This window comes from Mirounga angustirostris, unplaced genomic scaffold, assembly GCF_029215605.1.
Source record: "Mirounga angustirostris isolate CCGP_5_RB_7025 unplaced genomic scaffold, mMirAng1.0.hap1 SCAF_16, whole genome shotgun sequence".
NCBI lineage: Eukaryota > Metazoa > Chordata > Mammalia > Carnivora > Phocidae > Mirounga > Mirounga angustirostris.
This window is the reverse complement of record NW_026991724.1, coordinates 48,099,779-48,125,812: the sequence shown is the minus strand read 5'-3', so window position 1 is coordinate 48,125,812 and position 26,034 is coordinate 48,099,779. Positions and strand designations below refer to the sequence as shown.

The following is a 26,034-nucleotide window of genomic DNA, read 5'->3' as shown; positions in this document are numbered from 1 at the left end:
CCATCTCTCTAGCCTTGAACTGTGGTTGTGAATATGTGTTTCCTTTTCTTTTTTTTTTTTTTTAAAGATTTTATTTATTTATTTGACAGAGAGAGACACAGTGAGAGAGGAAACACAAGAAGGGGGAGTAGGAGAGGGAGAAGCAGGCTTCCCCGCGGTGCAGGGAGCCTGATGTGGGGCTCGATCCCAGGACCCTGGGATCATGACCTGAGCCGAAGGCAGACGCTTAACGACTGAGCCACCCAGATGCCCATGAATATGTGTTTTCTGTACTAGATTGGAAACTCACAGAGTGCAACGACCGTTAATGATGATGATGATAAGAAGAATCATAAATATTGAAGGCATTTTATGTGTTGGGAGACTGTGCCAGGGTTTTTTTGTTTTTCTTTAATCTATATTGTCTTTAGTAAGATCATGTCAGATTCGTTGCTATACCTGCTTTCTTTGCGCCACTTAGCTCTTACCTCAAAAAGGTTTGTTAAATGGGTAAAAGAATAAAAAATTGGGCAGTGGAGAGGAAGAGTGAGGCTGGTAGCGGGGAGAAGTGTGTGTAGAATCTGGGTAGAATTTGCAGTAAACAGGCTAAAGTGGGGATTGAATGAGTTGCCAAACCCCATTTGAAAGAAATGATTTTGACTTATTACATTTAAAAATATTTATTGACTTCTGTTTGCTACTTGCCTGGTTATATTTAAGGTCATTTGGGACCAGTTAAGAAACCAGGGTTTCCAGGTTTCTTTCAGGTAATTAAGCTTAAGCCCGGAAAAGGGGACAGGGGGGCACAGGAAAAGACTGACAAGAGAAGAGGGCACCAGAGGGAGCAATAATCTTGGGGAAAATGCTTTGTGAGAACACTGGAGAGGAGTTAGGGAGGGTGAGCTGGAAGTGAGAGAAGAACATCCTCTAGGGGTGCTCACTATCATCTTGACTGAGAATATTTCATTGGGAGAGTGAGCCCTCAGAAGTCCTATAATGGCAGAGCAAAGCTTGCTAGCTGACATTGTTTGAGAAATTCCTGGCAGACTCTGGAGTGCTTGTTTGGCTTCCTGTGGTGCCTTTGGTGCCCTAGGGTGAAAATAAAGATTAATGTTAAAAACGTTTTAAAAGTTTAATTTTTATGAAAGCTTTCAAGATGATATAAAAGTGAGACTCATCCAATGGAAAAAAATAAAATTTAAAAAATTTAAAAAATTAAAATAAAGAAAATATATTCTTCACTCCTCATTCCTCAGAGCTGGATGCTTAACCAACTGAGCCACCCAGGTGCCCCCCAAAATAAAATACTTAAAAATAAATAAATAAATTTTTGATAGGTACTACCAAATTGTATTTTACTTCTACCAGCAGTGATAAGGATCTTGATTTATCTCATTCTTCATAATATCATCGTTTGAATCAGTTTAATTTGCCAGTTTACTTTTTATATGACATTTAAAAACTTCCCAAGGGCGGAACCAAATTCTATTTGACATCTTCAGAGATCAATGACCGGGTCCCCAATAGCCCCATCTCCCTCCACTTTGATAAGCAATGGGCTTCTAAAATCTAAGAATTTGGTCGAACCTTTCTAATATTAGGAAAATTGTATCCGCCTCCCTTGCTCGTCTTATTTCCTCAAGTTGACATTGAGTAGAAAGTGTTGAGAGGTGTGCTTATCTTGGTCTTCATTTCACTTCTCCTGTCTATTCTCAACCCCTGCTCCATCCCTAGTTGATTCCACAGAGTGCCTCTGGTTTAAGGAAGGTCATTCATTTGAAACTTACTGGTTTTCTTCACCCTGGCCTTGAACTGATCACAGGGACACTGCTTCTTTGGCATCTCAGGCACTGTCATGATTTTTCTTTTAGGGGCTCTCAGGAACCAGTCTGAAATAACAGGGTTGGTGCTAAGAGGGGAAGGTTAATATCTTTGAGAATAGGGAGTGGGGCAGGGCTTTACTTGCCATCTTCCTTGCCTTCCAGTTTCTTTTTCAGACTGCAGTGGAGGTGGGGAAAGGGGTCAACACAGAACAGTGGGGATACCCAGTTATATGAGCACCAGGATTTCTGAGTTGTTTTGCCTGACCTGTATTGGCAAGAATTTGGTGGCAGGTTTGGAGGGGGCATCAGGATATCATTAAGGAGACCAAAATATGAAGAAAAGATTGAGGCGGCTGCCTTTGGCTCCTTTAACTAGGCCAAGCATTTTGCCTCTCCGATCTCAGTCTTATTTATGGGTAAACAAAGGTCAAAAACAAGATCCAGGAATTTTTTGTAAGGCAGCCCTGGGTTATTGGGGAAAAGAGTAAAGGGGAAGGGGCAGCCAGAGATTCAGCCAGCTCCCCTGGACTTTGGAGGGGTCCTGCTCTTGCCGGAGACTCAGGAAGAAGACAAGCGTTGGTGCTGCATGTGGTGGGCTGGAGGAGAGGGCAGTGGGTGAAGTCAGCTCAGAAAACATCTGTACTGGTGTGTGGGAGGCAGGGATGGGACTCAGGAGAGAGTTGGTTGGTGATGGTGCAGTGCTATTGTTGATACTGACCTTTGCACTCACATTCTTGGCCGCCTTCGTGGAGCCACCTCTTAGGAGCCTGGCGATCGTCCCGATGGCCTCCGGCGACCCCTGGTGGAAGGAAACAGGTCATGGCCAGGCACCAGAAAGGGAAGGGGCCAACAGAAATGGTACCCCAGCATTGTGCTACCTGCATCGGTGGTTTTTCCTTTCTCTCTCTCTCTTTTTTAAAGATTTTATTTATTTATTTGAGAGAGAGAAAGAGCACAAGCAGGGGCAGTGGCAGAGGGAGAGGAGAGAGAGAAGCAGGCTCCCCACTGAGCTGGGAGCCTGATGCTGATGCCAGGCTTGATCCCAGGACCCCGAGACCAGGACGTGAGCCGAAGGCAGACACTTAACTGACTGAGCCACCCAGACATCCCTAACTTCCTTTTTTATTCAGGGATCTAGGGTACTTCAAGAGAGGAGTATTTTAAATGGATAGGGAATTGAGGTTTAAAATCTGGCTTAGAGAAGAGCTTAGCTGGAGGTAGGTGGAAAAAGAATGGCTTCTAGATGGAAAAAAGGACAAAAAGTGGGCATAAATCAAGACCTGATGGGGACACCTGGGTGGCTCAGTTGGTTGAGCATCTGACCCTTGGTTTTAGCTGAGGTCATGATCTCAGGGTCATGATCTCAGGGTCGTGGGATTAAGCCCTGCATCGAGCCCCATGTCGGGCTCTGTGCTCCATGTGGAGTCTGCTTGGGTTTCTCTCTCTCTCTCCCTCTGCCCCTCCCACCCTTCTCCTGCTCTCACTCCCTTTCTCTCTCAAATATATAAATAAATTTTTAGGAAAAAAAAAAAAAGACTTGACAATACCCCCTAGCCCCAGCACACATTAAAATTCTCATGACTTAAGGAATGAGAACAAGGAGCAGATTATTCCATAAACTAGTCAGGATCTTCACCTGACCTTCAAGTTCCTGTATTTGAATCCGTAATCCCAGTTCAACTATAAGAGGATGGTATTTACCTTTGTGCCTCCGGAACAAATCCATTCCTCTTTTGGCCTCTAGTCAAGTCTGTCTTATTACCTGATGCTGTCTTATTCCCATTTTGTGATACCTAAAATATTTCTATGACAATCAAGGATGATGGTTGATAGACTTGAGACTCTGGAGCTAGAAGTGGGCCCAGATGATGCTTCCTTTGTATAGTAGTTTATGATATTTCCTGTAAAAATTAATTATGCCTTCACATGGTTCTCCACTGTATTTGAAGGCAGCTCTCTTAATGCACAGTTATATGTATAGTTTGTTGTTTGAAATCTATTGTGGACTGAATTGTGTCCCCCCAAATTCATGATGAAGCCCTAATCCCCAGAATGACTGTATTTGAAGATAGGGCCTTTAAAGAGTTGACTGAGTTAAAATGAGTTTGAATTAAGATGAGGTCGTTATGGTGGGTCCTGATTCAGTCCGACTAGAGTCTTTATAAGAAGAGATTTGGGTGGGGCGCCTGGGTGGCTCAGTTGGTTAAGCGACTGCCTTCGGCTCAGGTCATGATCCTGGAGTCCCGGGATCGAGTCCCGCATCGGGCTCCCTGCTCAGCGGGGAGTCTGCTTCTCCCTCTGATCCTCCCCCTTTCATGCTCTCTGTCTCCCATTCTCTCTGAGATAAATAAATTAAAAAAAAAAAAAAAAGAGATTTGGGCAAAGGGATACCAGAGATGTGAGAAAATAAATTTCTGTTGTTTAAGCCCCCCATTCTGTGCTATTTTGTTAGGTCTGCCCTAGGAAACTAAAAATCTTTCTCCCACAGATGGCTCAATAGTCATTCAACTACATACAGCTGACACATGGTAGGCACTTGGTAAATGATTGTTCAATAAGCAAATGAAGAGATTGTCTGGAGAGGGCCCTTAGAGATCATCTGGTTCAATCCAGGGCTCTTTCCCAGACTTGTGCCCTTTCTGCCACACAGATGGAAGGTCTTGCATCATTTTCCCAAGTGCTAGTTTCCAAATGTTCTCATGTGCTGTTTTGAGTGCTATTAAAATAATTCAAACAGGCACACATAGCCCCTGCCATCTAAACTTTTCTAATATTTTACTCTCAGCTGACCTCTACTTGTAGTTCCAGAGGAAAGCCACAGAGTGCTAGAGCCAGAGGGAATCTTGGAGGTTATTTAGTTGAATCTCTTTATTTAGAAGTTTTTTCATTCTAAATGTAATATAGCTATATTAGAGAAATTTTGGAAAGTACAAATAAAGAAATCTTTGCTCTTGTCATCTGGTGGTATTTTGGTGTGTTTCCTGCATATGATTTTCTTTATACAGTGATAACCATAGTATGTGAACAAGTTTCTTTTTGTTCACTTAATAAGCATGTTGCTATGTCATCTTCATAATGGATATTTTTATTAACTTTTTTTTTCTTTGAGAGAGAGTGTGAGCAGAGAGGGGCAGAGGGAGAGAGGGACTCTCAAGCAGGTTCCATGCCCAGGCAGAGTCCTACTCAGGGCTGGATCCCACGATCCTGAGATCATAACCTGAGCTGAAATCAAGAGATGGACACTCAACCACCTGAGCCACCCAGGCGCCCCCCCCTTTTAGAAAAGATTTTATTATTTACTAGAGAGAGAGAGAGAGAGAGTGCATGAGTTGGGGGAAGGGGCAGAGGGAGAGGGAGAAAAAGACTCCCCGCTGAGCAGGGAGCCCAGTGACAACTTAGGGCTTGATCCCAGAACCCTGGGATCATGATCTGAGCCAAAGGCAGACGCTTAACGACTGAGCCACCCAGGCGCCCCAATAACAGACATTTTTAATGACTGCATAACATTCCCAGTAAGCATATGAGCTCCTGATTATTTAACTGTTCACTCATTGCTGAATATTTAGATTGTTTTACTTTTGGATATTGATAAATTTATGTTTGTAACTGTTTTCCAAATGTTAGATTATTGTCTTGGGCAAGATTTCCCAAAGTGGAATTGCTGGGTCAAAAGTTAAGAATAGTTTTATGTTTCTTGATATTATTACGGAATGGCTTGTGAAAGGGTTGTACTAATTAACTAAATCACTCCCCCTTTTTTTTCAGATGAGGAAACTGAGGCACAGAGAGAGCAAATGAAATGCCCAAGTTCACAAAGGTAACGGTGACACATCTGAAGCTAAAACCCAGGTCCAAGTTTCTTAAGTCTGTTGTTCTTTCTGCAGCCTTTACAACCCTAATTCCATGGTGTAACTTAAAATGAAGCTGCACGTTCCTGTAATATTATGTTTCCCAGACCTCAGACATTTCTGGGCCACCTTTATGATGCTTTCTGTAGCTTGTACCACCCTCTACTATTATTTACTTCTTACTTTTTCTTTAAACAAATTTAATTTACAAAACAGCCTCATCCTCTGCAATATTATCTGTGAGATTAGGGGTTTGATACATGCGTAGATTTTTTTCTAAGGTGCATTGACATAAACATAACTATTGAAGTAAAAGCTAATTTATGTCCTACCGAAAATCAATTTTGGAGAATATTGATACAGTGGAATAAGCATGAATTTTACATCCAGGCAGGCGGACCTGGCATCAACTACTTGCTCTGTCAGTTAACCATGTTGTCTCGGCTTCTTTGATCTTTGGTTCTCTGGTTTGTAAAACGAGAATAGTAGTATCCACCTTGCAGAATTAGGAATAAATGAGCTACTGGGGGTGCCCAACGGCCAGTGCCCAAGTAGGTGTTCAGTACATGATGGTTATTATTGTGGTTATTATTGCGGATTTCTGTCACTCAGTCCCAAAGAGGGTGTCTATGCTGGAATGTTAGGTTTGTTGCTTTCTGCTGACCTGTATGTGTAAAGAAGCTACTCCCACTTGTTAGGACTCGTGGTAGATCTATCATTATTTTGACTTCCCTGTTCCACTACATATTAACTTTATGATTTCGGACAAGTTGCCTAACTTCTGTGTTTCATTTACCTAATTTGTAAAATGGGGCTAATAAGAGTCCATTAGTGTGTGCACATGCATCTGTTTCCCAGCTTTGTCCACTAGAGGGCGTAGAAGCACTGGCACCTAGTAGCCATGGGCAATACCTTAGTGCCCATGGTTTGTGAATACCATTCTCCAATGAAAGGAACCAGAGGCAGGCCAGGGAAGTACAAGATGAGCCCGGAACATCTTTGTGGTATCAGAAAGTCCGGAACTGCTAAAAAATGCTATGTCAAAAAGACAGAGAAGCCTACTTGCAGGAGCTCTCAATAGTCAATTCTGAGATAATATGAACAACATAATAAATAATGATAGTAATGGATTATAATCCATAAATATCCATGAGTCTTTTTTTTTTTAAAGATTTTATTTATTTATTCATGAGAGAGAGAGAGAGAGAGAGGCAGAGGGAGAAGCAGGCTCCCAAGGAGCAGGGAGCCCGATGCGGGACTCGATCCCAGGACCCTGGGATCATGACCTGAGCCGAAGGCAGATGCTTAACCATCTGAGCCACCCAGGCGCCCCATGAGTCTTTACTCATATAAATAAATAATTCAATAAATAAATGGGAGAGAAGGAGAAGCTTTTTCTTATAGTAGAATCCCAATTAATAAATGTAGAAGGAATGATGGAAATAGAAAATCACCATTTGGCTAATACCATAGTAACATTTGTGGAAGGTGGGAATCATCAAAGGATTTTAAAAATTAGTGGGCAAAAGTATGATGAGAAGAAACAGGCTATTTACATAGTCTTAAAGTATCTCTCCACAAGATACTTATTAATTACAGTGGGAAAAAGAGTAGCTTTACATTAGAGAAACCTGGCAGACACCACCTTAAGCAAGTGTTCAAAATGAATATCATCAGTGGGTGCCTGGGTGGCTCAGTTGGTTAAGTGACTGCCTTCGGCTCAGGTCATGATCCTAGAGTCCCAGGATCGAGTCCCGCATCGGGCTCCCTACTCAGCAGGGAGTCTGCTTCTCCCTCTGACCCTCCCCCCTCTCATGTGCTCTCTCTCTCTCAAATAAATAAATAAAATCTTTAAAAAAATATATCATCAGTAGTTGGGAATGATCATTATCGTGGGCCATCTGATTTGATGCATGGAGAGGGCACACATGACTTCTGTGGTATTCTTGCCCAAAATGCATAATCTGAATTTAATCATGAAGAAACATCAGACAAACCCAAACTGAGGGGCTTTCTACAAAATAACTGAGCAGTACTCTTCAAAACTGTCAAAATCATGAAAGACAAGGAACGCTGAGAGACTGCTCTAGTTTGGGGAAAACCAAGGAGACATGACAACTTTATTCAGTGTAGTATCCTGGATTGGATTCTGGACCAAAAAAAGGACATTAATGGGGTGATTAGCAAACCTGAATATTAGTACATTCATTAATAGTATTATGTCAATGCTAATTTCCTGGTTTTGATAATCATATTATGGTTATGTAAGATGTTATTTGAAAAAAACTGGATGAAGGATATATGGGAACTCTGATTATTTTTATAGCATTTCTTAAGTCTGAAAAATGAAAAGTGAATTAAAAAATACATGTATTTCTGTGAGGTAATATGTGTGAAGAGCTTACAACATTGCCTGCCACAGAGGATTGCTTAACACATTTCAGCTATTATTGTAGATTAATGTAGTTAATGATATTATAAGTAATTTATCTCTTATTACAAGTGATTTGTTTCCTAACATTTTCATATATTCTTATCTATTCTCCCTCTCTGTGAAAAACACACTGTGCATGTATGTGGTTATTTTAAGAGATAAAGTAAGATCCGATTTTATTTTGAGAATCGGGGGTGGGGATGGGAAGGTGAGGGGTGTCGTTTCCTCTAGCCAGACAGGTCCTGCAAAGCTGTGTTTGGCTGGAAGACTGGGATGGAGCCGGATGTGGCTGTAATAGCGCCACCTGGCGGCAGAGCGAGCTTTCCCCAGTTCATTGTCATTGTGCTTTAGGAGATACTTGAGATATTTTACTCAGTCCGTTTATTGAATCCTTGCTAGGTATACATTATAGATCATTTAATATTCACAACAATTCTGTGTTCTAAATGGTATTTTACTCATTTTAAGATGGTAAAACGGGCTCCAAAGATGAAGCAGCTTGTCTAGGGTTGTAAAGTAAGGATGGAACAGGATTTGAATCTAGGTTCCTTGGGCTCCAAGGCGGAGTCTACAGGTCTAAGTCAGTCTAAACGTGTCGTCAGGTTTGAGAACTATTGCAGGAGTTCTCAGCTGGGGAGCAGTTTCCCCCTCCAGGGGACATTTGGCAACATCTGGAGTTAACTTTATCTGTCTTAATTGGGGGCAGGGGTGGAGAAGCTGCTTTTGGCATCTAGTTGGTAGAGGCCACACAGATGCTGCTGAACATCTTACAATGCACAGAATAGCACCCTACAGCAAAGAACTGCCCAGCCCCAAATGTTAATAGAGCTGCTATCAAACCCAGGTGTAGAGTCTTTTAAGGGCAACACTTTGAACTTAGAAACCTGAGCATTTTTTCTTTCACTTAGCAAATATTTACTGAATACTATACTGGATAGTGTGAGGGATATGGAAACAATATACCAGATTGTGCCACCAAGGAGGTTACAGTCTAGAAGGGCAAGGGTGGAGGTAGGAAAGGCACACCTTCAGTATAGGACAGAATATGACAAGTGCAAAGAGAGAGTCAGGTTTGGACTAAGCATGTTCACGGGACAGAGGGCTCATATCTGGTTGAGAGAGGTATCAGGGAGGCTGTGAGGAGGAGGTGGTTTCTGAGCTGAGTATATGAGTGAAGTTAAGCTAGTGGGGAAGCATGAGACCCATTCAGGGAACAACCAACAGTCTAGTTTAGGTGGAACACAGAGCATTTGTTAGTGAAGTGAGGGGTGGATTGGAAAGGCAGGTTGTGGTTAGAGCTTTGAATCGAGGGTGAGGACTCTAGCCTTGGTGTCTGTCACCATGATGGAAAAGCCTTCCCCTCCAGACTGGCAGTCTAGGCCCTAGCCCTATGGGGCCCAGCACCTCCCAGAGAGCTCTCTCTACAAGGGAAGGGAAGTGTAAAATTGGGGTGGAGTAAGGTGAACTTCTGATTTTAAGGATCAAGTTGATGTTAAATATGTAAAAAAGCTATTTTACCTCAAAGTAGGCCTTGAGGAGTTGGTTCTCTCGAGTAGAAACATACATGGGATGAGCTCTCTTCTTCATGGTTGTTCTGCTAATGGTGAGGCCACCTGAGATGTAGTAAAAGCTGGAGCTGATTTGGAGCCTTTGACCTAAGGCCTGCTTCCCAAAAGGTGAGCTTAGTATGGCTAAAGCTTCCAATATGGATACTATCTGGTGATATGATTTTTCTAGTTTATTACTTTACCATTAAATAGCATTAAAAATTATTGGTTGCATTCTGGTGCACTATAAAGAGTATAAGCAAGGACTTCTCATCCTCCGTGAATGTACAGTTGCCTTTAACACCTTTACACTGCCGTCACCAAGACTGGCTCTTCTGCAAAGGGATTAGGGGCAGAAGGTAAGGGAGCAGATTTTTTTTTTAATTTAAAAATTTTATTTAAAGATCTTATTTATTTATTGGACAGAGAGAGTGAGCACAAGCAGGGGGAGCAGCAGGCGGGGAGAGAAGGAGAAGCTGACTCCCCACTGAGCAGGGAGCCCGATGCAGGACTTGATCCCAGGACCCTGAGATCATGACCAGAGCCGCAGGCAGACGCTCAACCGACTGAACCAACCAGGCGTCCCAAGGGAGATTTTTATTGAGCCAGTGCATATCTGTATTTCGTTAGCTACAGTTTCAGATATTTCGATACCCACTATCTCATTTCGCTCTCGCAACGCTCTGGATGTAAGTATAGTCTTCTCCTTTTTGTAAATGAGGAACCAGGCATTGACAGAAGCTAACTTGTCCCAAATCCCTGTAGCTGGAAGGGGCTACATTTCAATGCATGGTTGTTGGGTTTTTTTTGCCACATTTTCTTCTCTGTTTTGCCACATTTTCTCCCCCCTGTTTCCCCTTTATAGAAAATTAATCTTATTACCTGGATTTGGGCTGCTAGAGACCACAGGCATCAGCATTAGTGGCAGCAACAGAAGGAGGAGAGAGATTAGAATTTTCATTGCGACTGTTGGTGCTGCTGTTGAGTCACTTCAACAGAGTGTGGAGGGTTCCAGTTGGAGGCTCCCGACGTCTTCCTGGGGATGGTGGTCTGGGCTTTAATCCCTGGCCAGTGTTCCCATTAGAGGGCGAGAACAGCTAAGTGACGCTGACCTTGTTAGGTAACAGGTTTACAGGAATCTGGGAGGCAAAACTGGCCAAACAAAAAAATGAAGCATTCTTAAGAACACAAGAAGGTGACTGACAACTTGGCAGCAATACTGGTTCCCTCCCCTCCTCTTCCCCCACTCCCTACCCCCCAGGGTGCTAGGATTTCTTCCCCAAATCTTTTTGCTCTTTGCATTTCCTTATACCTTTTGGTGATGCTTTCTAGCTTAATATCAGGCAGGGAAGCGAGTACTAAGGGTCAGCAGAAGAGAGGATGACATGACCTGTTTCCCCTCTGTCCTCCAGGCCCCTGGAGCAACAGGAGTGTTGCTTGAGAAGTTGCTCCGTCCTCACTCTGTTTACAATTTCCTCCCAATTCTGTGGCCACATAAGTAAGGTGGGAAGCAGAGAGGACTGAAGATGAGAGGCTATTTCTCTCTTGCTCAGAACATTGCCCCTGAAGCAGTGGGTCATACTGGGCTTCCTTGTTTTTCATCAGGAAGGTGGCTGTGGCTTAGTTGCTCTAGACTAAAGGAGAAGGAACTGGGTTGGTGGAAGACCCCCAGGCCTTCAAGGCCAAGAAGGTTTGAGAAACAGGAACCATAGGAGGGAAGGAGCCCTTAAAGGGTGTTTGCCTGTGCTGTTGGGATTGTTGGCTCCAGACTTTGGAAACAGCCCAAGGCAAAGGAAGAAGGTAATACTACTTAGAGTAACCGTTAAGGTAAAAACATCAGTACTTACTAAACTTGACTCATTTCAGAGACTTGGGGAAATGTGCTCAAAGAAAGAGGAGAGACGGGCTTGAATGCTGAGTGATATTTGCTGGGGCTGAGGGAATGGTTAACAAGGAAGTCCTCCCCGGCAGCCTCCAGGCAGGAGTGAGAACAGATGGCGTGATTGTTTGACTTGGGAGGGGAGAGGCAAGGCATGAGTCAAACCCTTTTTGATTTCTGTATGATCATTCTTACCCTCTCAATTTTCTTTTCTTTTCTTTTTTTTTTTAAGATTTTATTTATTTATTTGACAAAGAGAGAGAGAGACAGCGAGAGGGGGATCACAAGCAGGGGGAGCGGGAGAGGAAGAAGCAGGCTTCCCGCGGAGCAGGGAGCCCGATGCGGGGCTCGATCCCGGGACCCTGGTATCATGACCTGAGCCGAAGGTAGACGCTTAATGACTGAGCCACCTAGGTGCCCCACCCTCTCAATTTTCAAATTATTGCTGCTTATCAACATATTGGAGAGTTGATTATAGACTTTGCTACTACAAAGTTTATAAAGCACCTTCATGGGGCGCCTGGGTGGCTCAGTTGGTTAAGCGACTGCCTTCGCTCAGGTCATGATCCTGGAGTCCCTGGATCGAGTCCCGCATCGGGCTCCCTGCTCGGCAGGGAGTCTGCTTCGTCCTCTGACCCTATCCCCTCTCATGTGTTCTCTCTCTCTCATTCTCTCTCTCTCAAATAAATAAATAAAATCTTTAAAGCACCTTCATGAGGCAGGCACAATGGGGATTTGCCTCCAGTTGAAGGCATGGGCTTGGTCTGAGCTTGGTCTGATATAAACCACGGATGTGGTTTCTCTGGAAAATTCTAACAATGGTCTCTGTTCTCAGGAGGCTCAAATCTAACCAGCTAGATGACATATATTCATAAAACCTAGAGATGGAAGTGGAACCAAATTCCAGAAGTGGCAGGAGTTCACTGTGGGCTTAGAGTCACTTGGGGGGACTCTCATTAGGTGGAGCTTGGGCGGGGTCTTGCTGGTAGGGTAGGATTTGGATTGGTGGAGGCCACAGAGGAGGGCAGTGCAGAGGAGCATGGAGCTAATTGGATGGGGATCTTTGAGGGTAGTGGAGGGGGTGTTACTGTTCATTTTTGTGTAGGGCCTGGCACTTTGGGAGTACTCTATCAGTGTTTGTTGAATTAAGTGATATTCTCGTAACACTTTAACTAGGCCTGGTATGTTAGGAAGCATGTGAAAAGTGCAGTCCATTATCAGAAAGAAAATTTCACTGATGAATGGTCATGTACCACAAGGGACCTGGTGGGAGCGCTTTCCTTTGCCCACTGAGTTGTCCGTCAGTCTGCTCCCAGGCTGCTGCAGTGTCAGTGAGCTCCTCAGCCCTTCCTCCTGGTCCCCTCAGTCCTGGCTCCCTGTCAGTTCCCTCTGTCTGGTTTTCCCCTCCAAGGACTTGGGGTGAGGTTTGGTCCTGGGTACCATGGGAGGGGGCTTTGGGTCCCTCAGGTTCATTGATATAAAACACCCCCAGGATAAACAGGCTTTTTTCTTGTTAATATTGACAACTACTTAGAGCCCATCTTGAGAACATTATTTGTTTCAACCCAGCCTCTGCCTTACAAAGCTTCCCCTTCAGGAAGGAGGTAAGGGAAAGTGGGGAGAAAATACCATTCTGCCCCTATTTGGTTTCCTGACTCCACAGTGTACTTAGTAGACATTCAGAAATGTTTGTTAATTGATTCCATGATTCATGCTGCCCTAATTATCACTTATTCATACATATATTCAGTACACATTTGAGCACCTAATGTGTCCCTGGCGTTTGCTAGATGGTGGCTACCGAGAAGAAGGTGTGAAGCTGTCTCTGAGGGGCTCTCACTAGACATAGAGACCCACTGAGGGCTAACCTAACTGCTCCATTTCACAGAACGGAAATTTAAGTTATATGATTTGTGCAACATCATACAGTTCCATTAACCTCAAAGCCACAGGACTAAAAAAAAGAAAGAAAGAAAGGCCACAGGACTAACACTCAATTTTTCTGACCTGCTAGAATTTCTGTTCATGTGGCAGCTGTGGTGAGCTCTAACAGGAGAGAGTGGACATTCAGAATGAGCCCCAAAATGCCTTGGATTAACCAGAAGGAAATGTCTGACCCAAGTATGACCGTCTGGGACATTTGCATTATTACTATTTTTTTTTTTCACTTTGAGCTTGAAATGAGGAAAACTGAGCCCAGAAAACAAGAGTGGAAGATTTTCACAGGGGGTTGCTGGGATGGTCCTCAAAAGTCTGTGTCTACCTCTGTTGAGGTATTTCCCGCTGAACTGTGATGGTCTGGCTTTGAATTAGGTTCCCTCCGTAGCCCAGAGCTCAGTGAGGGCAGAGACCAGGTCTGGTTCATCTTTGTGTCTCCAGCGCATAGTACACAGCAGGCTCTAATAAATATTTCTTAAAAAAATAAAACTGAATATGGGGCTCCTGGGTGGCTCAGTCAGTTTAACGTCCAACTCTTGATTTTGGCTCAGGTCATGATCTCAGGGTTGTGAGCTCTAGCTCTGTGCTCAGCAGGGAGTCTATTTAGAGAGTCTCGCCCTCTGCCCCTCCCCCCCACTCCCTCTATCTCAAAATAAATCTTTTAAAAAGCTGAATAAAAAGTGTACGCCGGGCGCCTGGGTGGCTCAGTTGGTTAAGCGACTGCCTTCAGCTCGGGTCATGATCCTGGAGTCCCGGGATCGAGTCCCGCATCGGGCTCCCTGCTCAGCGGGGGGTCTGCTTCTCCCTCTGATCCCCTTCCCTGTCGTGCTCTCTCTCATTCTCTCTCTCTCAAATAAATAAATAAAATCTTAAAAAAAAAAAGTGTACGCCAACAGAAGTGTGGGGTGACAGAGCCGCTGTACAAGTAGGAAAAACCAGTGTCGTCGCATCAGCTGATGTGGCTTTCTAATACAGGTCTAGCGCCCAGAATGGGGAGATGGGTGGTCCTGTGGCTCTGCTGTGCTGGTCAGAACACTCCTAGAATACTGAGTTTCCGCTGTGCTGGACACACTTCGCTGGCCCATTGGAAAGGGACAGAAGAGTGTAGGGACTTCAGGATTGTCATTTGGGAAAGGTCTGTTTTGTGAAAATGTATTAGATGCATTTCAGGGCCAACAGAGTAGGACTCGGACTGGTGAGTGTGCAGCAGACACGTTCAGCTCAGGATGAGAAAGAGCTGTCACAGCAAAGTAAATTTCCTTGGAAAATTACAAGTTTACTGACGGAGTTCAGGCAGGGGCTGGATATCTGAAAACATGTCATAGTGATTTTTTTGTTGTTTTTGAAGGTCACAAGGGCAGAGTTTGGCTTGGAACCCAGCTTCCCCACTAATACCACATTTTATTATAAAAACTGCCCTTTGAATGGTGACATGACTGTATGGTGCAGGCTGAAGTCTGTCTGACAGTTACTTCCGGTCATTGTGGGTGGTTGTGATTCTCATATCTAATCTGTGACTTGGACTTCACCCCCTCTGTTGATCCCCACCCCCTTCAAGGGCAAGAACAGTGAGGTTACGTGCATTTATGGTCATGGCCACCAGATGGCAGCGCTGCCCACTGGTATTTCCTAAGAACACAACTCAGGTGTGGGCAAGTATGTATGTGTGTGTGGCGGGGGGCGCGGTGTTAGGATGAGGGAAAAATGAATGAAAAAATGAATTAGACACAAATGAAGTGAATAGGTAATTTTCTTCCCTGTCAAGTGACAGAGTTGAGGTGAGTCTGAAACCATTGCATTTTAGAACTGGAACCCCCCCTTTTTATTTATTTATTTATTTTAAAGATTTTATTTATTTGACAGAGAGAGACACAGCGAGAGAGGGAACACAAGCAGGGGGAGTGGGAGAGGAAGAAGCAGGCTTCCTGCGGAGCAGGGAGCCCGATGTGGGGCTCGATCCCAGGACCCTGGGATCATGACCTGAGCTAAAGGCAGACACTTAACGACTGAGCCACCCAGGCGCATCCCCCCTTTTTTTAAAATAAAGATTTTATTTATTTCAGAGAGAGAGAGAGAGCATCTGCGCACATGAGTGGGGGGAGGAGCAGAGGGAGAGGGAGAAGCAGACTCCTTGCTGAGGGCAAGTCTCCAGGTGGGGCTCGATCCCAGGATCCTGAGATCATGACCTGAGCCAAAGTCAGACGCTTAATCGACTGAGCCACCCAGGAGCCCCCGGAGCATACTCTAGAGAAGTCTCTTAAACTTTAATGTGTTTACAGATCACCTTGTTTAAATACAGGACTGATTCCTCTGGTGGCGCCCGAGATGCTGCATTTCTAATAAGCTTCTGGACGATGCTGCTGCTGGTTGATGGGCCACAATTTGCGTAGCAAAGCTTTTAGAGGTCGTTTAGGGATTAGGTCTCACTTTACCTGATTTATGGGTGAAGAGAAACTGAAGTGCAGAGAGAGTATGTAACTAGCCTAACAAAGTCATGACTTTAGTGCGTAATTTTTTGCATTTTTTAAAAAGATTTTATTTATTTGACAGAGAGAGAGAGAGACAGTGAAAGAGGGAACCACAAGGAGGGGAGTGGGAGAGGGAGAGGGAGAAGCAGGGAGCCTGATGTGGGGCTTGATCCCAGGGCCCCGGGATCATGACCTGAGCCGAAGGCAGAGGCTTAATGACTGAGCCACCTGGGTGCCTCACTTTTTACATTTAAACCCAAGCTTCTGACGCTTAGTCCAGTTCTCACTCCACTGTATTGTGTGGCCCCCTCTGTGGTTGTTAGTGGCATCTTTTTGGAATAGGAACCTGGAGCCCTGATTTTCACCACTGTCCTCTTTGGTCTTTGCTCAGGATATCGCTTTGGTCACTCTCTTACTCAAAATCTTCGAAGGCTCTTGTGTAAATACAAGATCAAGTTCAGATGTCTCTGTCTAGTTTTCGTGGCTGTACAACATACGGTCCCATTTTGGCAAGCTTACCTAACTTCCCTGTTTCTTAATCTTATTTTTCCGCCATAGTTCTCCCTGCTCCTTCCTATTCCCTACATACCATGTTCAGTCTTCTCGCAATGGCGGTGCTATTAGACACACCTGCTTGTTAATCCCAGCTCCACCACCGACCTTGGCAAGTTACTTTACCTTTCTGAGGAGATAACGCCAAGCGGTGGTTGGGAGGAATAAAGAAAATAACATGCAAACCCCCTCTCACTTCTGAAATCCCCCTCCAAATTAGCATCTCCGGTGGTGCCTGACACCTGCTTCCCAGTGCTTGTGTTTCTCATCATCTCTGTTTCCCTAAGACTTAACCATTCAAAGGCCTAACCTGAACCCTGCCTCTTTTGTGAAACCTTTCCCAGCCATTCCTGACCTAGTTGATCCCACCCTTCTATAAATTATTTCACCTGAGTATTAGCATTGAATTATGTGCTAGCCTCTCAGTGAGATCCCAGAGAGAGGCTTGAGGGATACTTGGATTTATAATAGTTGAGGGATAATTGGGTTGCATCTTTTCGTAGCGCTCACGGAGTATGTCACAGCTACCTTCTCTTCATTGCTTACTGCCTAGCAGCAGCTCCCTGCACCAGCAGCACCAGCTCCTGGTGGTTTGTGAATACTTTAGGGATAGTTCTCATCAGGGTCCTTCCTGCCTCTGCATTTGAGTTAAACTGGTGTTCCTCTTTGCATGTTATCAATGGCCCCTCCAGGTGTGATGAAATCTCTTTATGGAAACCTCAAGATAATAGTGGTAAGGAAGTTGAGCACAGTATCATTGCTTCAACAACCTGGTGACAGGAGATTGTGTACACTTTCCTATTTCATGAAATTTACAAAAGGGTCCTTACTCACTTCAGAAGAGATTAAGGAGAAAGACCAAGTGGGGAGGGCAAGGTTGTTTAAGGGAGGTTGTGTAGCTCTGACTTAGATTCTGTGAACAGTCCATTCAACTGTACCTGGAAGTGCCATCTTTGCAGGTATTCGTATATTTGTATCACGTGATGTATAACTCCCTCAGTGCAATTAGGAGCTCACTTCAGGCTCATGACAGTACAATTATATGGTGTGTGCCTTCTCTGCAGCAAAGGTTTCCCTGAAGTCTGGAGAGAAAATAGACCAGCAGGGCTGGACACTTTACTTAGCATCCTGCCTTCTTTTTTTATTGGACAGCAGTCTACTCACCCATCACTTTCTCAATCAGGGGATTTTTGGTCTTTGCTTTCCCCTATCATGGGTCCATGCCAAAGTCCAAGTATATTTATCTTGTGCCTGGAATTGGCTGTTATTTTTAAAAGAGAGGCCTGAGGAATGGCTTCCTTATTGATTTCCAGGATTCTAATCTTCATTGTCTAAGCTGGTGGTTTCCAGCCCTGGATGCTGGTTAGAATCACCTGCAGGGCATTTAAAACCTACCAATGCCTGTGCCTTATCCCCAGAGAGTCTGACTTAATTGGTCTATGGTGTGGCCCCGGCATTTATAGTTTTTAAAAGCTTCCAAATAACATAGTCATTTTACAGAGAAACCTTAGGCAAGTGTTCGAAGTTAACATCACCAGTAATGGGAGATATCAGTATCACCGGCCTGATACGATGGACTGAGAAGGCACAGCATCACGTCTGTGGTATTCTTGCCAAAAGTGCATAGCCTAAGTTTAATCATGAGGATATATTAGATAAGCCCAAACTGAGGGTCATTTCACAGAATAATTGGCCAATATTCTTAAAAAGTTAAGTTAATGAAGGTAAGGGAATTTCCCAGAAACTGGCCCAAATTAAAGGAGACTAAGGAGATAAAACCGCCAAATACAGTGTTTGATCCTAGATTGGTTCCTAGGCCAGAAAAAGGACCTTAGTGGAAAGGTTGATGGAATTTGAACAAGATATGTAGGTTAGTTCATTGTATTATCAATGATAATTTATTGTTTTGGTCATTGTACTGTGCTTATCTACAACATTAATATTTGGGGAAGTTGAGTGAAGGGTATATGGGAACTTGGACTATTTTTGGAACATTTTTGAAGGTCTGAAAGTATGTCAAAATGAAAAGTTAAAGAAAAAAAAGCTTCCAGGGAATTAATGAATTGCCAGAGTTGAGAACCACTTCCCTAGGTCATCTTGCCTAATACTGTCAGAGTCATCTTCCTGACAATGCTATTTTGTCATGTTTCTGACTTTCTTAAAGTTTCCCAGTTACTCCTATCGTCTGTAGGATAAGTTCGGATAACTTAGGCTGCCATTCAGGGCCCCTGTAACATGCCCCGATCTGCTGCCTTGCTCAGCCTGTAGTTTTCTTTCTTTCTTTTCAAGATTTATTTATCCATTTTAGAGAGAGAGAGAGAGTGCACGGCGGGGAGTGACAGAGGGAGAGGGAAACCCAAACAGACACCATGCTGAGCTCAGAGCCTGACGCAGGGCTTGATCTCATGATCCTGAGATCATGACCTGAGCTGAAAACAAGAGTCGGACGCTTAACTGACTGAGCCACCTAGGCACCCCAACAGTTTCTTGTGTCTGAATTTATTCTAATTCTTTCTTTTATTTCTATAATGCCCTTGCCTTCCTGCTCAGTCTCCTGAATTATTGTTCACCCTAAAGCCCATCTCAGACCCTGTCTCTTCACTGAAGCCCTTTGTATCTCTGTTGGAAGAAGTCATCTTTCCTTTCTTTGAATTCTAGTAGGTAGGATGGTGTGGAGTGAAAACATGAGCTTTAGATTAAGAAATATGTGAGTCTGATGGGCGCCTGGGTGGCTCGGTCAGTTGGGCGTCTGCCTTCGGCTCAGGTCACGATCCCGGGATCCTGGGATCAAGTCCGGCCTTGAGCTCCTTGCTCAGCGGACAGCCTGCTTCTCCCTCCACCTACCCCCCTGCTCGTGCGCTCTCTCTCTTTCTCCCTCTGTCTCTCTCTCAAATGAATAAATAAAATTGTAAAAAAAAAAAAAAAAAAGAAATATGTGAGTCTGAGTCCTAGTTCCATTTTTAACAGTTCTTAGAGAGGAGACACGTGACTTCTTGAAGTTTCAGTTTCTCACTTGCAAAATAGGGATAATAGCATTTACTTCAAAGGGCAATTCTGAGCATTAGATGAAGTCTAAACATAAAGGTCCCTAGCACCTAGGAGGTTCCTTCCTCCCTTGGTTTGTAGCTCAGCAGTCTTCAAAGGAACTGTGGGTGCAAAGGCCCTCGTCAAAATTTTCTGCCGGTCTTTAAAAACATACTAGTACTGAGATGAGGGGCGCCTGGGTGGCTCAGTTGTTAAGCATCTGCCTTTGGCTCAGGTCATGGTCCCAGGGTCCTGGGATCGAGCCCCACATCGGGCTCTCTGCTTGGCGGGAAGCCTGCTTCTCCCTCTCCCACTCCCCCTGCTTGTGTTCCCTCTCTCGCTGTGTCTCTCTCTGTCAAATAAATAAATAAATAAAATCTTTAAAAAAACAAAAGAAAACATACTAGTACTGAGATGATAGATACTCCTGAGCTGAATTGAGTGCTTGGGGCTTTAAGGAATTCAACTGACATTCTTTTTTCCTGGAACCCAACTCAGTGAATAAGTGACCTATGGATAGAAGAATGTAACCCAGCAGAGGGAGAAGGGAGAGACAATGGGTTTCTAAATGGGAGAGCGCTGTGATACCTCCCACACCAACGCCCCTTTGCTCTCGGTCAGACAGCATTGAGGAAGTACTACTCCTTACTAAACTTCTTAAGCCGTGAGTCCTGCCAAGCAGCCCTCACTAATCCATTCCGTGCCCAAGTGCACATGTACAGAGGTGAGTCATGGCCCCTGTGCAGTGAACGCTTTGCTCCCTTTTCTGCCCTCTCAGTGCTGGGTGCTCTGGTTTGGCTGCAGTCCCAGGTCTTTAGTATTGGTCTGAGAAGACAGGCCCAGGAGGGGCAGACTGAGAAGGAAGTCAGATGCCAACAGGCATGGAAAGAGATAGGTGAGGCTGCCATTGTACAAAGGCCACAAACTCTGGGTGTGTTTTATGACCGTTTCTGCATTTGGAATCTCCTCTCCTTTATGACCATTCCAAGAACTCTGTCAACCTCCTCCTTCTCATTACATCTTCTTTCCCTAGTGCACCTCTTTTGTGGCCAGAGAATGGGTATGCAAATAGTTGACAGTTCAGTAAGAATGGCTTTTCATGGGGACCAGGAACCTCACCCCATTTCTTCCCAAAAGAGATTGAGGTTCATAAAAGCAAGCTTTTATGAGGGATGTGCAATTGTGAGTGTGGTGTGAGGGAACAGGTACATCTGTGAAAGGCAAGACAGGAAACAAAATGCTGACTGTTGAATCCTGCAGATGGGGTCGGGGAGCAAAAATCATTCTGGAAGGTAGATTTCATCCAGGAGACTTCTGAAATCTTAGACTGCTCTCTTCCCAGATTAAATTATTAATATTTGTTTGGGTGGGAGAGGAGGTTAAATTATGAGTTGTGGGATGTTGGGTAACTTACTTAACGTCTCTGTCTCAGTTTTTTTAATCTGTTAAAACAGGAGTGATGACATTCATGGGATTTTTTAGTGAAGACTGTAGCTACATCACAGTGCCGGGCACGTAGTGGGTGCTGGGTGGGTGTGAGCTCTTACAGTTCTGACAATAGGCAGAGATGCCGCCCTGGTCACCTGGGTGGGGATGCACTTTTTAGCCAGGGTCCTGGCAGGCCAGCTGGAGATGAAAATGATAGGGGAAGTTAATTTCCAGGAGTAGAAAGATTGGGTCACAGTAACTCATGAACAACATTCTGGAAAGTGTCATAATTCCATGGCAGGATCCCCAGAGGGTGTGTGGCTTCTGTCACAGTTATTGTCCCTGGGGGTCTGGGAATATGTCCTAGAGTTCGGTGATCTTGCTGGAAGCTGAGCCTAAAAGTGGGCTTTAGGGGACGTCTTGGCAAACAGCATTCATCTTGACCAAAGAATTCCCTGCTGTGGCTGGGCGCCGCTCCTGTCTCCGCGCCGCTCCTGTCTCCGCACTGTTGTTACTTAGAAGGAGTAAAGAGAAGGACTGCAGAAGGATGACATAAAGAAATGAATGTATAGATTCACAGGGCAGAATTGGAACTGGCACGTGTAAGTTATAAGGAGTTCTATGTAAGTTTTATGTGAACATAAAAGGACCTCAAAAAACCCAGACTCTCCATGTAAATACAGTGGCTGCCTTGAGTAGCTATTCCCAGAAGCACTGAGGCAGAGTCACAAACAGGGTGGGTGGTATGGCCTTCTTTGCTAAATGATGAGAAAGGCAAAGGAGGAAACGGGCACGGGGGAAAGAAAAGGGGGTGGCGAAGGAAAGGGTGGAAGGGATGGTTAGTGAGGGCTGATCGCACTCCAGACACCAGCTTACCTTACTCTGTCCCTGTCTTTTCCTAATGTGGTGAGCCTTATCCTTGTGCTACAGATGAGAGAAAAAGAGGCTCAGGGAGGTGAAATGACTGGTCCTGTGTCATCCAGCCAGTTAGTGACAGAGCTACTGTGTTTCACCTCAAAGCTTGTGCTTTTGCCTGTGTGTCAGAAAAAAAAAGTGAAAGAGAAGGAAGGCAAAGCAAATTTCTGTTGTAGAGTTTAGAAAAGTTGCCTGTGGTACACAGAGTGATGGCCTCCCCCAAATGTCCATTCCTAACGCTGGAACCTGTGACTGTTACTGAATTCAGCAAAAGGGACTTTGCAGATGTGCTGAAGTTAAGGATCTTGAGATGGTAAGAGTATCCCAGATTATCAAGGTGGGCTCAGTGCAGTCACAGGGTCCTTGTACGTGAGAGAGGGAAGCAGGAGATCCAGGATTGGAGCACTGCAGCGAGGATGAGCAAGAGCCCACGAGCCATCGCTGGCTTTGAAGGCAGAGGACCTGGGAGCCCCTAGCAGTGGGATCAGTTGGAGAAGCAGATCACCTCTTGAACCTCCCGAAGGAATACCAGCCTGCCAACACCTGGATTTTATCCCAGTGAGACCCATTTTGGACTTTTGACCCCCAGAAGTGTAAGGTTACAGTCTGCCACCCGGAAAAAGACTGGAAGTTTAGATTACAAAGATTAAGTTTAGATTACAGGTGGAAAATGAGTACGGGTGATAGTTATTTTCTTTTTTATACTTTACCTTAATTTTCAAAAATAAAAACATTAAATATCATCACTCCAGGATGTTATAAATAGCCCTTCCTGGGCTTGGGGCCAAACCAGAGCACCCAGCACTGAGCTGTGTGCGTGGAGAAGGCAGAAAATGGAGGAAAGCCTTCACTGCACAGGGGACATGACTCACCTCTGTACGTAGCACGTGGGCACGGAATGGATTAGTGAGGGCTGCTTGGTTTGTAGGGTGTGTTCTCATTGCCTGCTCTTCTCTGTTAACTTTCTCCAAAGCCCTTGCTTGCCTTCCCTCCTTCCCACCTCTCCCCTCATGGATCCACAGCCCCCATTTTCCAGAAGACTTATAGGCAGTTAATATGTGACCCCCAGACAAAGAATATCCATCTGGGCAAAACCCTAAAAAATCAATGTGCTGTGGGAGTACAGAGCGAGAAGCATTCACCTGCCTGTGGGAGCCCCTTCAGGGTGTCTGAGGGAGCATGCCATTTGAGTTTGCTGAGGGCAAGGGCAGGAGAAGGAAGGGTGTGAGAGGCGGAGGAATGGCTGGGGCAAGGGCAGGAAGGGAGAAACAGTGGATCCCTCCACCCCCTCCCAGCCTAGAAACAGTAGACTCTGCCCTGAGGGTAAGCATGAGACTTTGTCCTTCAATCTAAATGGTCCATCACCTCAGTGGATCAAACCCAAAGGAACAAATCTCTAGGCATCAAGGAGTAAGGTCAGAGACCTGTTATGGGGTGAACTAAGACACTCGGGCAACTCAGAATCTTATCAAGTAGCTTTGGACTTGGTGTCCGGGGAGAATGTTCTCATGAAGCATTTGTTGTTTAGGGGCATCTGGGTGGCTCAGTTGGTTGAGCAACTGACGCTTGATTTCGACTCAGGTAGTGATCTCAGGGTTGTGGGGTCAAGCCCTGAGTTAGGCTCAGCGCGGAGTCTGCTTGTCCCTCTCCCTCTGCTCAAATAAACAAACAAACAGAAATATTTGTTGTTTAAGGCTCAGGTTTTTCTGTTCTTTCCCTCCTGTTTCTTGCAGTACTGGGGTGGGCAGGGTCCCCCTGTCCTGTATACGTGCCCAGTGTTTTGCAGGAAGGGTTTGTTTCCTTGTTGTTTGTTTCTTTCAGCTAACTCTGAGGTTTTTGGGTTTTTGTTTTGTTTTCTTTCACCAGCACTTAAGGAAACGATAGAGTAGCTCCTTTTCTCCACTAACAGTCTCATAATGGAGTCATCGAAATCTCATCTTGAATCTTCCACCCTCCAAGGGAGCCACACCTTTTCCTGGTCCTCCTAGATTCTGGGGGACTCAGAGGCCATGCAGAGCTCTATGTGAGGGAAAACAAACACATAACAGAAAACAAAACCCAGGAGGGGCACCTGGGTGGCTCAGCTGTTAAGCGTCTGCCTTCGGCTCAGGTCATGATCCCAGGGTCCTGGGATCGAGTCCCACATCGGGCTCCCTGCTTGGTGGGAGGCCTGCTTCTCCCTCTCCCACTCCCCCTGCTTGTGTTCCCTCTCTCATTGTGTCTCTCTCTGTCAAATATATAAAATCTTAAAAAAAAAAAAAAAAAGAAAAGAAAACCCAGGAGTGAGTAAGAACTGTTGCAGTTGCCTCTGTATTCTTAAGGTATGTGTTCCTTTCTCCCTTCCCCCTCTCCACCCTGATATTTGAGGGCCAAGTCTCCATCTCTGGGCACAAAACTGGTTTCCTTGCTGCCATTATGGTTTGGTTCCACCCACCCAGACAATGGGCCTTTTTCCCCCCCTACAGTCAAAGGCCCTAGTATTTGGCCCTAGGAGTTCCACTCTGAACTGGTGCCAAACCTCGAGCCTTCCTGTTCTGTTCCTCCCAGGTCATCTGGGAATCTGCAGGCTTGTGGGGTATGGTAGGGAGTCCTGAGTTATATCCAGAATGAAGGGAAGATTATGGGAATCCTGCACGGAATTTTGGCCCTTTTGCCATATGCATGATGGGGAGCTTTGGCTAGTAGAGCACAGGCCCTGGGGCTGGAACGCCCTGGCCATGCCTTTGTTCTCTCTTCCTCCTTAAAGTCTGTATCATCCCTTCAGGGCCCAAGGATCCACCATCAGATTAAATAAATTTGGCTGATGTGTGGGTGAGAGGTGACATGTTCCCTGGGTGGCTGGCCTCTTAGGTTAGAGTGGAGTGGTGGATATTTTTGGCCTGGTCTTATTTCAGGGCTCTCTTTGGTAGCAGGAGGGGTAGGGCCCTCCCAAATTGTGCAAGTCTTGACAACCAGCCTAAGGTGTTTGGAGTCCTGTGAGTGGGGAACTACCAGAGGCTTTCAGTGGGGAGTGACCTGGTCAGATTGTATTTCAGGACACACGCTCTCGCAGTTGGTTTATTGCAGCTGTGGGGAGTCCACGTGGGAGTCTGAGATCTGAGCTGGGAGTGCAGGGGCAGGAGAGCCATTTGAATAACTGGCAGGCCTTGGTGAGTGACCAGAGTGGGTGATGGTGAGTGGGGAAAGACAAAAGTGACTTGGAGCTGAGTCTGGTTTGGGCTCTTGGGTCGATCGGGTGCCAATAGCCCTGAGATAAGGATGAGGGATAGGCTGGCTTGGGACTGAGATGCTAAACACAATTTTGGGTATGTTTGGATGAGATGCTTGTGGACTGTCCAGGTGGAAATACTATGGGCAGTGGGTAGAAGCTCTAGGAGGAGGCCGGGCTGGGGCCAGGAAGTGGTGGAGGCAGTGACGGAGAAGAGGGAGCATGCCCAGACCTTGTCCCTCAGCTCGGCGTGGTCCCCTCAGCACAAGGCCAAGGGTACGCAGGCCTGAGCGCTATTCTCCATCAACCTTTTCTGTTGATCAGAGTGATTTTTCAGGGTTTGGGCCAGATGGATATTCTTTGTCTAGGCGTCACATATTAACTGCCTATAAGTCTTCTGGAAAATGGGGGCTGTGGGTTGATGAGCGGGAAGGTGGAAAGGAGGGAAGGCAAGGAAGGGCTTTGGAGAGGAGCAGGCCATCAGAACACACCCTACAAAACACTTGACATTCATCACAAAACATAAAAGCACAATGTAAATTTCAACTTTCGTTGAGAGCCCGGTGTCCAGCGTCCAGGGGCAGAAGGGAGTGGTGAGACTAGAAGGGCACAGGGAAGAGGTAATTTAGGATTAAGCTAATAGCGAAGCGGCTGGCTCTAGAAACCCTATAGCTTAAAAGTTACTCGACCTGTCAACTTTTTGGGAGTAATGAGTGTTATATGTACCTATTGCAATATAAAATAGTACTAGCCAACAAATGGGGTGTGCTTACTAATTATAGTACAACTGACAAGTAGTAGAACAGCTGGTACCCAGCAAATACCGTGTGCTTACTACCTGCCAGGTAGTGTGCTAAACACGGTGAATAACTAGATCACCTCACGTGCTCGCCGTAACAGCACATGTGGTGGGTACTTTTATGAGCCCCATTTCACAGACGTGGGGGCTCAAGTGCAGTCGTCTGCCCAGGGGCCTGCAGCTCGTGCATGA

At 45.2% G+C, this 26,034-nt stretch overlaps 2 protein-coding genes across 6 annotated transcripts in view; one reads left to right on the top strand and one right to left on the bottom strand.

Annotated features, from left to right (window-relative positions):
• The window catches only part of LOC123855697 (uncharacterized), a 163,244-nt gene that overhangs the window by 3,305 nt on the left and 133,905 nt on the right, over positions 1–26,034 (top strand). For 3 of the 5 annotated variants that reach the window (XR_010408183.1, XR_010408185.1, XR_010408184.1), the window contains exon 2: positions 5,568–5,619. The gene's annotated coding sequence lies outside the window, so the exon portion shown is untranslated. Of the gene's footprint in view, positions 1–5,567; positions 6,863–10,057; positions 13,918–26,034 lie in introns of those variants that run through there. The other 2 variants (XR_010408186.1, XM_045891601.3) reach the window with 2 other exon arrangements.
• On the bottom strand, positions 760–10,592 carry CXCL17 (C-X-C motif chemokine ligand 17). The gene is made up of 4 exons (XM_045891602.2): positions 10,514–10,592; positions 2,521–2,601; positions 1,767–1,868; positions 760–1,068 (listed from the first exon to the last, which is right to left on the bottom strand). Exons 1-4 carry the CDS (start codon positions 10,590–10,592, stop codon positions 971–973), a joined length of 360 nt encoding a protein of 119 aa, XP_045747558.1. The 3' UTR covers positions 760–970.